This window comes from Zeus faber, assembly GCF_960531495.2.
Source record: "Zeus faber genome assembly, chromosome: 12".
In the NCBI taxonomy this organism is placed as follows: domain Eukaryota; kingdom Metazoa; phylum Chordata; class Actinopteri; order Zeiformes; family Zeidae; genus Zeus; species Zeus faber.
In genome coordinates, this window is record NC_137196.1 from 10,797,511 (window position 1) to 10,812,569 (window position 15,059).

At 43.3% G+C, this 15,059-nt stretch overlaps 1 protein-coding gene across 1 annotated transcript; it reads right to left on the reverse strand.

Moving 5' to 3' along the window:
• Positions 1-3,289: 3,289 nt before the first annotated feature.
• Positions 3,290-14,684, reverse strand: rnf126 (ring finger protein 126). The gene is made up of 9 exons (XM_080010292.1): positions 14,555-14,684; positions 9,805-9,866; positions 9,616-9,676; positions 9,293-9,531; positions 7,748-7,816; positions 7,505-7,574; positions 7,263-7,356; positions 5,116-5,231; positions 3,290-4,979 (listed from the first exon to the last, which is right to left on the reverse strand). The coding sequence occupies exons 1-9, from the start codon at positions 14,627-14,629 to the stop codon at positions 4,827-4,829; spliced, it is 939 nt and encodes a 312-aa protein (XP_079866418.1). The 5' UTR covers positions 14,630-14,684; the 3' UTR covers positions 3,290-4,826.
• Positions 14,685-15,059: the final 375 nt, after the last annotated feature.

Sequence of the window (15,059 nt, forward strand, 5' to 3'; positions counted from 1 at the left end):
TAAATACCACTCGGTTGGCGTGTCAGGTGGAACTGCTACAATGGCGCATGAACAGGGACTCTCCGGCACGAGGATGGGGCACAGAAGGGCCATCCGAAGACCCACTGGAGCAACCAGCCGGTCGACACGAGGCCACAGCACCAGCCCTCTCCCGACTGGCAGCAGCCACACCATGGATGTCCTGCGGAAGACCGGCGGCGAAGCAGCCGCAGCAACCGCCGCGGGGGACCGCTTGGAGCTAGCTGCCCCACCCAGCAGCCACAGTGTTTTGTTATGTGAAGTTATGACAACGCTCTGTCAGAGTCTGTAGTTTTAGGTATGGGAAGCCTGTTTCAAAGTCCGGCATTATTTTTGTTTCCTTTTTTTATTCTCTCTGCTTGGTTGGGGTGGGGGAGTAGGCTTCAGCTAGGGATTCTCCCTGGCCTCAATTTGGTGTTGGGGGTACAGTGGGGCAAAAAAGTATTTAGTCAGCCACCAATTGTGCATGTTCTCCCACTTAAAAAGATGAGAGAGTCCTGTAATTTTCATCATAGGTATACCTCAACTATGAGAGACAGAATGGGGGGAAAGAATCCAGGAAATCACATTGTCTGATTTTTAATGAATTAATTGGTGAATTCCTCTGGCTTTCACAGACCTGTAACTTTTTCTTTTAGAGGCTCCTCTGTCCTCCACTCGTTACCTGTATTAATGGCACCTGTTTGAAGTCGTTATCAGTATAAAAGACACCTGTCCACAACCTCAAACAGTCACACTCCAAACTCCACTATGGCCAAGACCAAAGAGCTGTCAAAGGACACCCGAAACAAAATTGTAGACCTGCACCAGGCTGGGAAGACTGAATCTGCAATAGGTAAGCAGCTTGTTGTGAAGAAATCAATTGTTGGAGCAATTATTAGAAAATGGAAGACATACAAGACCACTGATAATCTCCCTCGATCTGGGGCTCCACGCAAGATCTCACCCCGTGGGGTCAAAATGATCACAAGAACGGTGAGCAAACATCCCAGAACCACACGGGGGGACCTAGCGAATGACCTGCAGAGAGCTGGGACCAAAGTAACAAAGGCTACCATCAGTAACACACTACGCCGCCAGGGACTCAAATCCTGCAGTGCCAGATGTGTCCCCCTGCTTAAGCCAGTACATGTCCAGGCGCGTCTGAAGTTTGCTAGAGAGCATTTGGGTGATCCAGAAGAGGATTGGGAGAATGTCATATGGTCAGATGAAACCAAAATAGAACTTTTTGGTAAAAACTCAACTTGTCGTGTTTGGAGGAGAAAGAAAGTTGAGTTGCATCCAAAGAACACCATACCTACTGTGAAGCATGGGGGTGGAAACATCACGCTTTGGGGCTGTTTTTCTGCAAAGGGCCCAGGACGACTGATCCGTGTAAAGGAAAGAATGAATGGGGCCATGTATCGTAGGATTTGAGTGAAAACCTCCTTCCATCAGCAAGGGCATTGAAGATGAAACGTGGCTGGGTCTTTCAGCATGACAATCATCCCAAACACACCGCCCAGGCAACGAAGGAGTGGCTTCGTAAGAAGCATTTCAAGGTCCTGGAGTGGCCTAGCCAGTCTCCAGATCTCAACCCCATAGAAAATCTTTGGAGGGAGTTGAAAGTCCGTGTTGCCCAGCGACAGCCCCAAAACATCACTCCTCTAGAGGAGATCTGCATGGAGGAATGGGCCAAAATACCAGCAACAGTGTGTGAAAACCTTGTGAAGACTTACAGAAAACATTTGACCTCTGTCATTGCAAACAAAGGGTATATAACAAAGTATTGAGATTAACTTTTGTTATTGACCAAATACTTTTTTTCCACCATAATTTGCAAATAAATTCTTTAAAAATCAGACAATGTGATTTTCTGGATTCTTTTTTCTCATTTTGTCTCTCATAGTCGAAGTGAACCTATGATGAAAATAACAGGCCTCTCTCATCTTTTTAAGTGGGAGAACTTGCACAATTGGTGGCTGACTAAATACTTTTTTGCCCCACTGTATGTGGTGCGGTTCAAGCTGCCACATCTGTCTTGGGTCTAGAAAATTGGGCCCGGGCTCAAGGTGGCTGTTCGCCTGTTGCTCATTAGAGTCATCAACGAGCAACAGGTAAAACCCCCACCCACCCCCCCACACTCAGGAGAGGAGCCCCTGTCATGACATGTTCCACCTTGGCAACTCTCTACAATAAAACGGGTGCGTTTTCAACCCTATTGCCCGTGTTGGAGGCCCCAGAACTGACCACTCAGGTGGTGTGTGGCAGGCAAAACTGTTGCAATCACATTACACATTCTGTATATTTGATATATTTGACTATCCTTATTTAGCATTTTTTTGACTATTATTGTAAATTTAGCAATTTTTGCTTTTAGTTATTTTTGGTTCTATTCTATTTATTCTGCTCTATTTTGTTTATATTTTTCTCAGACTATGAAGCTTTTTGTAATACTTAGTGTCTCGCAGCAATAATTACCACGACAAATTCCTCGTACATGTAAATTAACCTATTGAAATAAAGTCATTCAGAATATGGTGATGGATTGTGTAACAGTTCATAGGATGTGCTATTGTCCCAGAGATGGAACTGTAAATTGGTGTAACATTGTTGAATATGTTGATTGTCCTATAGGTTACTCGACAACAATTAACATGTCATGTATGCCTATCAATTCTAAGATCTTTCAGCCCATTTTTTTTTTGCTGTTGAATAATCCAAACGTACCAAGTGCACCTTTAATATTCAGAATGCTGATGCACAAACTAACTTATTTGATCACAAATGGGCATTCAGATGGTGTTTATATCAGCTCAATTAAGGACAGGGAAATGTAAAGGCATGGACGCAACACATATTAATCCAAGGGCTGGATATCTATGTAAGGAATTGAGCCCATTTATAGAACTACACAAACCCATCAAGAATACAGTAACTAATATGTAGTTTAGTTCTTGGTAACAATGCCACAAAAAAATACAATTTGCTTAAAATACAACCACAGTCAAGTCACGGTCAGACTTAAATTAACCTCCAGTGTAAATCCACTTTCACAAGTAGCCAATGAGTGCAGTCTTAACGTCCCAGTTCCCCATCTTCACACCTTCTGACTTTGATGCCAGGAACTGAGTGTGTCATGTCTTTCCCTTCTCACCTCCCCCCTCCCTCTCTCTCCTTTTCCCTGTTGTCCCCCCTCTCTCTCAAGCTTCAGATTCTGTCATACTGCTCCAGTGTGATGGCCTCGATTCTTTTTGGAAAACATTTAACCTTGGATGTGCAGGTGCAATACGAATGAGCCCTTCAATCGATGTCTCAGTTACACATCACTGGATTTTTAAAAAGCATGACGTGAATAGACTCTATTCCTTCAAGATAATGACATTTGCAATTCCACGTTTCTCCCCCATATGAGGAATTTCAATATTGTACCAACATTCAACTCAGTATTATAGTCCCCAACATGCATCTTTGCGGTATAAGTGGTATAAATGCACTGCAATGTTCATGTACATTAACTGTAAATGGGCCCTGAGACGGTGTTAGCCTTACAGAACAAATTACACGGACCCTATGTTAACGGACAGGAAAGTCAAGAGATAAAATTCAAATGTGAGGTCCTTTTCTCGTTGCCTGAGATTTCTCACTCACCACTTTGGGGTGAGGTCATATTTTCAAATGGTGCCTCTGGGTGACCTCAGGAGGCCAAGCTAATTTTATCAGAAAACAACTGTCATTGTATATACAGTATATAGAGAATAACCTTTGACATATTGATATATAAATATTTGCAGCACAACTATTTTGCTCCAACAGATGGAAAATCAAAAGAAAAAAAAAAGTATAACGTTTTTCTGCATTATTAGAAGACCTCCAAGACTCTTGCTTGCACTTTTTATTGTGGTTTTACAAAATAAGCAAGTTAAAATTGTTCATTTCCCCCCCTCAAATAAAAATAAAATACAAGGCTCTTAAACACACTTGGCCTGTTCCCCAGTTGGTAATTTGACTCCAAGATTGTTAAGTGCCTCCATTCTAAGAGAGCTTTCGGAAACTCTGAAAAACTGCCAATTGTGATGAATTGTAGGAACTTACCCTCGCAAGGTATACCAACAATTTCAGAATGGTATTTCAACAAATTGCGAATCTCATAGATATATATATATATAGAGAGAGAGAAAAAAAAAAAACAAGCCTTAAATGAGATTCAAAGACAATCTGTAAAATTACGTTTTCCTCAGTAGTTTAACGAATGCACTTTATTTGCCTTAAAATGTTGTGCAAAAAAAGTTCCAAATAAATTAAAAAAAATTATATCCATGGATTTGAACCCCGGCGATTCTAATTGGATCCACTGCTTGATCATTTGCCATCTAAAATGCATTATGTATCATGTACAAATTTACAAAACACACCTAATTACAAAAAAGAAAGAAAAAGAACATTTTAAATATAAAATATATGTCCTAGCCTTGTGGAAAAGAGAATCTTAAAAAAAAAAAAAATAAGCATTCAACTCTGGCTCAAACTTTACTCCGGTTTTGGTAACCAAGATCATTATCATCATCATCATCATCATCATCATTCACAGTGTTTTTTTTTTTTGTTGTTTTTTTTTTGTTGTTGTTTTTGCATTCCTCCTTATGCAGGATCATTGTTTAAAAGTTCTCCAAGGGAAAAAAAATTAAAATTAAAAAGAACAAAATAATAATAAAAAAAGCTGGACGTAATGGCAGAAAGTCCATAGTGGGTGTAAGAGTTCAGCTCCTCAAAGACACACAACAAACTGTCTGGTTCCTCGCATTTTCCTCAGATGCGAGGTTGAAGTTCTAGGAGGTGCCGGGAGCATTCTCGTTGCTAGGTGAGCTGGGCGAAGAGGACGATGAGGAGGAGGGGGAGAAGTTCATTCCTGATAAACCCGGCGGGTCTGTGGCTGTGTTCTGTCCGCTCAGACTCTTTCTGCACACGGGACACGTGTCGTGCTGCGGGCAGAGGAGAGAGAACGTGTAAACAAGTGGCCGATCACATCCAGTGGGGGACCAATACACCCTAACGAAGCCATTTCAAAACCCAAGACAGATAAATCTATTGACAAAAAGGAACAAGATCGTTTCCTACCTGTTCCAGCCATGGTACTATACAGTCATTGTGAAACAAGTGATTGCACGGGAGTTGTCTGACAGTCTCCCCCACACTGTAGTCTTCTTTGCACACCGGACATTCTAAACCAGCACCTGGAAAAAAAACAAAAAAACAAGGTATAAAAAAATATCCTGAAAAGGCAGTAGGTAGTCATTCCCACATTGACCTCCTTTATCTAAAAGTTCCGTATGGAGCCTGTTCCCACATAGATTACATAACGTAATGCTTGTTGGGTGTCTTAATATCACACGAGACGAGGCAACAGAATCGGTTTTGTTTTTAGACTAGCGCTTCGCTCACCGCCTCCCCGCCCCAACCGAGCGGTCCCGGTTCCCCCCTGCTGACAGAGCCCCCATCCCCGGACACATTAACCCTAGCCCTAAGTTATTAAATCCATGTGATCATTTTCAGTCTGTACTACACACTCTGCCTCCGGAGAAGGAACATTCTCCACCTGTTCTTCCTCTCCCTGTCCGCTCTCTCCCATCGGTATAGCTGGTGGGCAAGCAAAGCGCTCGTGTCCGATGTCCATGCATCACACCCCTAACTGTGAAAGACACGTCTAGAGTCTGAGTGTCATTTTTAAGATGAAAAAGTACAACATTTAAGTATATAAAGACCAGTCTCCGTAGAGACTGGACGTGTTTCAGTTTCTCATCTTTGCAGCCGAGCTCCATGGTTTCAGACTGCTCATTTTTACAAATGTTTTCTTTTTTTCCTACCTAAAAACAAATAATTGTTTAAATATTTGTATGAAATAAATAATTGTAAAAAAAAAAAAAGTATTTTGCTTTATTTCGATTTGGCTCCACTCCAACTTTAAGGCAATGTTACTGATTCCATTGCCAAACACTTCCACCCACAGCTGTATCGGCATTTTCCCGGAAATGATACTAGGTCAGGAGTGGGGAAATTCACGGAACGACTTTCACAGAACATCGACACCGGATCACTTTCCCACATGACGCCAATACGGAACATTGCCAGTAGATTTACAGCTTTCAGTGCAAGTGGGAAAGGGGCTTTAGATTAGCTCCAATCTTCCTTCTGGAAATCAGATTTTTTTTTTTTTTTTTTTTTTTAAACCCAAGACTAGGGCGAGTCTGAGACTATTTTAAACCATGACTGAGAAAGGCTGAGCCACTTAGTCTAGATTAAAAGTGCGATTTAGTTTTAAGATTAGGCCTAGTCTGTGACGGCGAAACTGCCCCACAATGTCTATATCACCAGCATCACAGATTGCATTGCATCTATGCGTGTTATGAATTCATACATATTTGACTAGGGAGATGGTAGAATACAACACAATCCAACCAAGGCTGGAAAATTACTTCAAATAAAAAACACATTTCATGTGACTTTGCATAAAAAATGGCTGCTGAGAAAAAGACACAATGTTAAAGCGGCTGAACATAGTCATTGTTTCTTGCTGAGTAGGTTCACTGCATTAGGGACAAATGACCTTTTGTACAAGTTGCATTAAGACGGTGCCATTTTATAATGGGCTTGGTCCAGAAAGTGGTTTGGTTTGGGGTCGTTTACCCTTGCGGCTGAGTCATTTAAGGACGCTTTCCTACCCTCTCGCGTGGTTTGTGGTTTTAACAACTCGGATCAGATTCCTTCTTAGCTTGAATATATATATATATATATATATATATATATAAAAAAAACACCACACTTCTGAGCCCATGAACCTTCTCAAGAATGTGCTGCTTGTCATCCGCTTGCCATCTTTATACGTTCTCAGTCAAATGCCACCGTTTCAACTCCCAAAGTGTGGCGTGTGGGTAAAAGTAGTCACGTTGGGACTGGAAATCAAGTTCAAAGTAAACGTACTCATTGACGAACACAACAGCCTCAAGGAGTAGCAATGCCAAGAAAATAAATAACTTAACACCCCACAGGCAAAATAATAGTACTTTAAGCAAGGAAGGGACATGGGAACACAAGTGGTCACTAGAGGCTGGATGTACCTGGGTACGAGATGCCAGGTCTGTCAGGGGTAAAAGGTCGCGTTTCACAGTTTAATCCATAAACAAGGAATTAAGATGGCAATTCCCAACGATTATACACATTACACAACTGACAGGAAACCAACTTTTGTGTGCGAAAAGAGGACTCACCCACGTGTTCTTCCGTAATGGTGATAGTGGGTAGGCTCTTTATCCTTTCTCTGTCTGCCGGAGGAGGGCCCGTGTTTTCAAACTGGTTCAATAGCTGTAATGAGAAAAGGCGAGAACAATTATTATCCATTACCACGGCGCTAAAATCGCTGAGCTTTTATATACAAAATAAATAATGTTCTTTTAGATTGGTTCCAAGGTCTCAAACACTGATGAAGTGTAAAGGACACATCTTTGTGTACCTGCGTAATAATAGCATCTAGTCCGTTAGCGCCCCAGGCGTAGTCCATTGGATTGGAATGCAGCATACCCCTACGAAAACAGTGGTCAGCAAAATTAAGTTCATTAGGGGAAGGAAGGGCAGGTCATTTGATTTATTTAACAGTCATCGAGAGGTCACGACAATAATACATGGAGTATTAACGACAGTTTGGAATCACAACATACGCTAAGTGCATATGCAAAGCTTAGAGGCTTATACGTACCATGGTCCCATCCCGATGTTTGGCATCGCTGTGGGCGCTATGATTCCATTAACTAATTGTTGAATAATTCTGCAGCAGAGAAACAGTCAGTCACCAGCAAAACCAGCAATTGTTTTGCAAATAAACAGAACCATATAAATATAATATACAATACATTTTAAGGAAACCTTAACTGTAGAAAAGAAAGAAGGAAAAAAAAATCATCATTTAAATTCATGCTATTGACACCACACACAATCTATGTTTATGTGGAATACACCCAATTCCATAACTTGACATGTGATTATGTTTAAGTTAGGGATGCAACGGTACAGTGGGCCCACTGGTATCACGGTTTTGGGGCCACGGTAATAGTACGGTTTCGGTATCTTTATATTTAAGAAAGTTAAAAAAAAAAAAAATTTAAGTTAAAAAGTAAAAAATGTTTTTTTTATAGTAGTCTGCCCTAAATAACTAGTGTAATGCTCTGTGTGTATGACTGTGGGGGGAGGGGTCAGACGGGGGTTCAAGTTCATTGGTTGTTATAATTTGCATAAATTAATCTGATTGGAGGGGAGGTGTCCAGGCATCTATCTATTTCTGTTATTTATTTATAGATATAATATTTGAAACAAATGAATAAAACCAGTACTATAGTTAGTTATTTTTGTGTACAACAGGTATAAACAGTATTTTTCACACATAACTAATAATAGTAAAATAAAACCTCACAGTCAGACCAGTGCGTGTGTGCCTTCACTTTGTAAAACCTGATGTGACAGTGTGTGCGCTCCTTTTCAGCCGGGGCACCTTCCGGCGAGGGACGAGCATAGGCTGTCTCTTACATAGAGGGGGAAACATTTGCCCGTGGCAGGAGACGGCAACTTAAACAAACAACACGACATAAAACTGTAAAACTTGACAAAAAAAAAAAAAGAACGGCTCAGAACCTTTCATTCATACAAAAGAGCCTTTGAAAAAAAAAAACGGCTCGTTCGTGAACGGAAGGAATAAAATAGACCTCTTGAACAAAAATAGAGAAATGCTGCAGGGCCCCGCACAGCCCCCGCACGGCTGATGTCGCCGGTGGAGCTGCAACAGTGGATTCAATAGGTAGCAGCACTTACGGCACACCGCGGCACGCCTGTACACTGCGCCAACCACCGTCCACCACCGTCATGTGGACGGTCCGGTCTGTGAAATTGTAATACCGCAGTTCACGTGTACATATTGAACCATAGGGGGCGTACCGAACGATTCGATAACATACCGTGTACCCTTGCATCCCTAGTTAAAATCAATCTCTTACAAATGTAGGTATGATTTGAAGAACAAAACCTGGGGAAATATCAAAGGTTTTCAATGATCTGGTTTTTTCTTCATGGACTTTTCAAGAACTTCAGCACAAAAGTGGCTATTTTAAAAGGTATTCCAGGACTTAACCTTTCCAAGAGGATGAAATTCAAGTGTTTCATCAAGTACCTGGTAAGAATCCTGCAAAAGACACTTTGTTCGATATCATAAAGGACTCAAACATCTTAAAAAATAAATTTTAAAAAGCCTCACCCCTCTAACGTGGGCACTCCTTCATGGCGCGTGCCCTGCCTCCGAGGCACGTGTCGCCCCCGCGGTTGTCGGGCGCCGTACCTCTGCCGCGAGGCCATCTCCCGCTCCCTCCTGTTCTCCGTTTCCCTGTTGTCCTCCGTGGAGAGGCCTCCACGGAGATCGAAGCCCTCATCAAAGATGCCCAGCGCAAACTGGCCGTACCCCGGAGGAAAAGTGAACAGGTGCTGGTGGTCCATGTTCTGATGGGATGGAAGGCGTTAATTGAGGCGTAAAAGCTGAATAGAAATGACAGGTCCTACTCAGCTGCTGACAGGTTAACTGACCTCAAAGGTCGGCCGGTTGTGATCACTGGCGGAGGCTGTGGATGTGGACCCATTTTCACTACTGTAGGGAGGCAAGGTGAGGCAAGTGGAAATCAGAGGTTCTGCATCGACAGATTGATGACAAATTAGACATGTATTGTTGAATTCAATAAACTGTTATATGTGCCACTGCTGTATTTGACATTGTACCTTCTCTCCTCTGGGGGGAGTTCTTCAATAAAGCCAGATTCACACTGGGGACAGGTGTAGTCCTGTCGGTGAAAATATAGAACACAATACATCGACACTCACTGAACACTTCATTAGGAACACTACACTAATACTGGGTCGGGCCTCACTTTGCTCTCAAAACAGCCTCAATTCTTCTTGGCCTCGATTCAACAAGATGTTGGAAACATTCCTTTGAGATTCAGGTCCATGTTGACATGATTGCATCATGCAACTCCTGAGCTGCACATTCATGCTGCGAATCTCCCGTTCTATGATAGAACCTTTGGGATGCAATAGAACTTCTATCAAATCCCAAAGGTGTTCTATTGGATTCAGATCCAGTGACTGGGAAGGCCACTGAAGAACATTGAGCTCATTGTCATGTTCATGAAACCAGTTTGGACGACTTTTGCTTTGTGACATGCTCCATTATCATGCTGGAAGTAGCCATTAAAAGATGGTAAATTGTGGCCATGAAGGGATGCACATGGTCAGCAACAATACCCAAATAGGCTGTGGAATTCAAGTGATGATTGATTGGTATTGGCGGGCCCAAAGTGTGCCAAGAAAAGATTCCCCACACCATTACACAACCGTCACCAGCCTGGGCTGTTGACACAAGGCAGGTTGGGTCCATGGATTCATGCTGTTGGCGCCAAATTCTGACCCTACCATCTGTGTCCCTCAGCAGAAATGGAGATTCATCAGAACAGGCTGAGCTTTTCCAGTCTTCAACTGTCCAGTTTTGGTGAGCCTGTGCCCACTGCAGCCTCAGCTTTCTGTTCTTGGCTGACAGAAGTGGAACCCAACGTGGTCTTCTGCTATTGTAGCCCATCCGCCTCAAGGTTCGACATGTTGTGCATTCTGAGATGTTTTTCTACTCACCACAACTGTACAGAGTGGTTGAGTTACCGTAGCCTTTCTGTCAGCTTGAACCGGTCTGGCCATTCTCCATTGATCTCTCTCATCAACAAGGTGTTTCCGTCCACAGAACTGCCGTTCACAGGATGTTTTCTGTTTTTGCATTATACTGAGTAAACTCCAGGGACTGCTGTGGATCTGCCGATCCCTGGATCAGCAGTTACAGAAATACTCAACCCAGCCCGTCTGGCAACGACAATCATGCCACGGTCGGAAACACTGAGATCACATTTTTCCCCCCATTCTGATGGTTTATGTGAACATTATCTGAAGCTGCTGACCTGTATCTGCATGAGTTTATGCACTGCACTGCTGTCAAACGGTTGGCTGATTAGATTATGTGTTCGATGATTGCATGAATAAGTAGGTTTACAGGTGTTCCTAATAAAGTGCTCAGTGAGTAAATCTACTAGTGATGCCATGGTGAGGAATTTCTTCACCAGTTAATAAACTCATTACAACACCGGCGTTACCGCTAAGACCGGACATTTTACAATGGGGGTTGGGGCGTGGAGGATACGCGTGAGGCGCTATGCACTGGTGCTAATTACGGATGGAGGGACTCCTCTCCTCTTGTGATGCTGCAGACTGTGCTGCGACTCTGCTGCGCGCACGGGCAAATACTTTCAGCCTTGTATCGTCCAACTAAGTATTGATAACATGCTTAGATTTCACAAATTCGATTTTTTTTTTATTTGATGAACGTTGTTGGCACTGATAAACAAAAATTGACTTAATGGGTTTTATTTATATTAAAAAACATAAAATTAAAAAACAAAAAAAACATGGTGGGGGCGATGGGCAGGAAATGTAATCGGTGTATGCCTGAATAACTATTAACACAGGTAACAACGATAACCGAGGCAACCCGAATATAAACCGATCAGCCAACTGTCCTGTGTCCAGTTGTAACACCCAGGTGCCCATTGTATGTGCTTTTGGCAGTGGACAGGGGTCAGCACGGGCACTCTGACCAGTCTGCGGCTACGCAGCCCCATACGCAGCAAGATGCGATGCGCTGTGTGTTCTGACACCTTTCCATCATAGCAGCATTAACTTTTTCAGCAATTTGTGCAACAGTAGCTCTTCTGTGGGATTTGACCAGATGGGCTAGGCTTCGCTCTGCACCGGCATCAATGAGCCCATGGGCGCCCATGACCCTGTCCTCGATTCACCAGTTGTTCTTCCTTGGACACTATTGGTAGGTACTAACCACTGCATGTTGGGAACACCCCACAAGACCTGCCGTTTTGGAGATGCTCTGACCCAGTCCTCTTGCGATCACAATTTGGCCCTTGTCAAAGTCACTCAGATCCTTTCACTTGCCTATTTTTCCTGCTGGTATCTGGCACCAAGACATTAGCAGCAGATCCTTTAGGTCCTGTAAGTTGCGAGGTGGGGCCCCCATGGATCTGGCTTGTTGTTCCAGCACATCCCACAGATGCTCGATCGGATTGAGATCTGGGGAATTTGGAGGCCAAGTCAACACCTTGAACTCTTTGTCATGTTCCTCAAACCATTCCTAAAAAATTTTGCAGTGTGGCAGGGCACATTATCCTGCTGAAAGGGGCCACTGCCATCAGGGAATACCGTTGCCATGAAGGACTGTACTTGGTCTGCACCAATGTTTAGGTAGGTGGTACGTGTCAAAGTAACATCCACATAAATGCCAGGTCCCAAGGTTTCCCAGCAGAACATTTCCCAGATCCTCACACTGCTTCTGCCGGCTTTTTCCCCATAGTCCCTCCAGGTGCACTTTTGCCCCAGGTAAACGACGCACACACACACCCAACCATCCAAATTAGATAAAAGAATACATGATACATCAGACCAGGCCACCTTCTTCCATTGCTCCTTGGTCCAATTCTGATGCCCACTTGCCCATTGTAGCCACTTTAACCGGTGACAACGGGTCTGCATGGGCACTCTGACTGGTCTGTGGCTATGCAGCCCCATACGCAGCAAGCTGCGATGGTGTGTTCTGACACCTTTCTATCATAGTCAGCATTAACTTCTTCAGAAATTCGGGCTACAGTAGCTCTTCTTTGGGATCGGACCAGATAGGCTAGCCTTGCTCCCCACACGCATCAATGAGCCTTGGGCGCCCATGACCCTGTGGCCGGTTCACAGGTTATCTTTTGGAGATGCTCTGACCAAGAAAGAACTGACTGTTCACTTGCTTCCTAATACATCCCACCCCTTGACGGGTACTATTGGAATGAGATGATCAATGTTATTCACTTCACCTGTCAGTGGTTTTAATGTTGTGGCTGATCATTGTGTGTGTTACAGACAGACAGACAGACAGACAGACAGACAGACAGACAGACAGACAGAAGGATTGATAGATAGATAGATAGATAGATAGATAGATAGATAGATAGATAGATAGATAGATAGATAGATAGATAGATAGATAGATAGATAGATAGATAGATAGATAGAGCCCTCCAGAGAACTCCCATGCATGTATAGACAATTCCTCTGCTGCTGCAATAAGACTGTCCAACTCCTCCTCTGGCTGGCTTGACCTAGGTGACCCGAGTCAGATAGGGGACCATTAAAACGCTCAGTATTGCAATAATGTAAAATATTGTATATTTTAATTTGGTTTCCCGCCCTGGTACACACAGTATACGTACCGATTCTATTTGCACACTTGGACAATTCCCCATTTCAGATATTGTTGATTTTCGGTTCATATTTTTTTTTTTAATATATATTTTTTTGGTTAGTAGTTAGGTTCACTGCATATTGCCAATTTTTCAGTCTTATTACTTTATTATTATAGCCTATTGTTTTGATGTGAGCTGCTGATCCAGCTAGTCATCTATCTATCCATCCATCCATCTAGCTATCTATCATGATCTTGTCCATCTATCTATATATCCATTCATCCATGCATCCATCAAGCTATCTATCATGCATCTTGTCCATTTACTGTATCGAACTATCCATCCATCCACCAATCTGTCTATCATGGATCTTGTCCATCTATCTATCTATCCATCCATCCATCCATCATGGATCTTGTCCATCTATCTATCTATCCATCCATCCATCCATCATGGATCTTGTCCATCTATCTATCTATCAATCTACCCATCTATCCATCCATCCATCATGGATCTTGTCCATCTGTCTATCTATCTATCCACCCATCCACCCATCTAGCTATCTATCATGGATCTTGTCCATCTATCTGTCTGTCTGTCTGTCTATCATCCATCCATCCATCATGGATCTCGTCCATCTATCTATCTATCTATCTATCTATCTATCTATCCATCCAGCTATCTATCATGGATCTTGTCCATCTATCTATATGTCTGTCTATCCATCAACACATTGTCACACGCGGTAGATGTGACATTGTGGAGACAGGATTTAACATGTTCCCTCCTTAACAAAGCCTGCGGTCACGCAGGTGGAGGTTTGAAAGGACACTGCTCGTTACTGTACAATTCAAGAAGCTTCCAATGAAAGGCGTCACAGCATGGAGGCTGCTGGTGGAACACCGGAGAAGTGCTCCTGTCAAAGTCTTTGTTCTTGGGTGACGTGAAGCGCACGATACACGGACACTTTTACCAAATAAAACACCGACATCGTAACCTCGCGGATCAAAAATGACATAAATAATAAGCCAGGTATTGTGGACAGGCTTAGCGCGGGGCAGCGAGTGTCGACGGCGCCGTTTCGCTGTTAACAGACCGAGCCGGACGCCTCGACAGGAGCTAAAATAAAGAATCCATCCCTCCCGCGTGAGGAACCGACTGGTCCGGAGTCCAAAAGCCACGGAGGTCCTTACCGGCAATCGCGGGCTGATCTCTGCTGAACATCGGTGACAAAAAAACCGGCCGGGCCGTGGGGGAGCTTCTGCCATATCTGCACCAGGGAGGTCGTTGACGGACGGGAAGCCGCGAGGGACAAACCGTGCGGAGAGGCAACGGAAGCGGAACTGCACCGCGTTGTGTGTGTATTTTAGGAAGGTCGGCCAGCGACGCACAAGTTCCACTTGTCCGCGGTTTTAATGGAGATCGAGCCTATTCAACCGGCGGCCCGGGGGCCAAATGTGGCCCTCCTATAAGCCTAGGCCGACCCTTTGAATCCATTTGAAGGGTAGCAACGAACCTTATTAGTTCTATTCATTTGGTAAATAAAAAGTCCAAAAAAAATCAAAATCAAACATATTATTTTCCAGAAGCATTATGTTTGTAAGAATAGATGCCTTCATTCAAAAAATGTTCATAATAGTGCTCAGTATGTGTTATTTTAAGCGTTTAGAGTTTGAGAAGTGATCAAAAATATTGTTT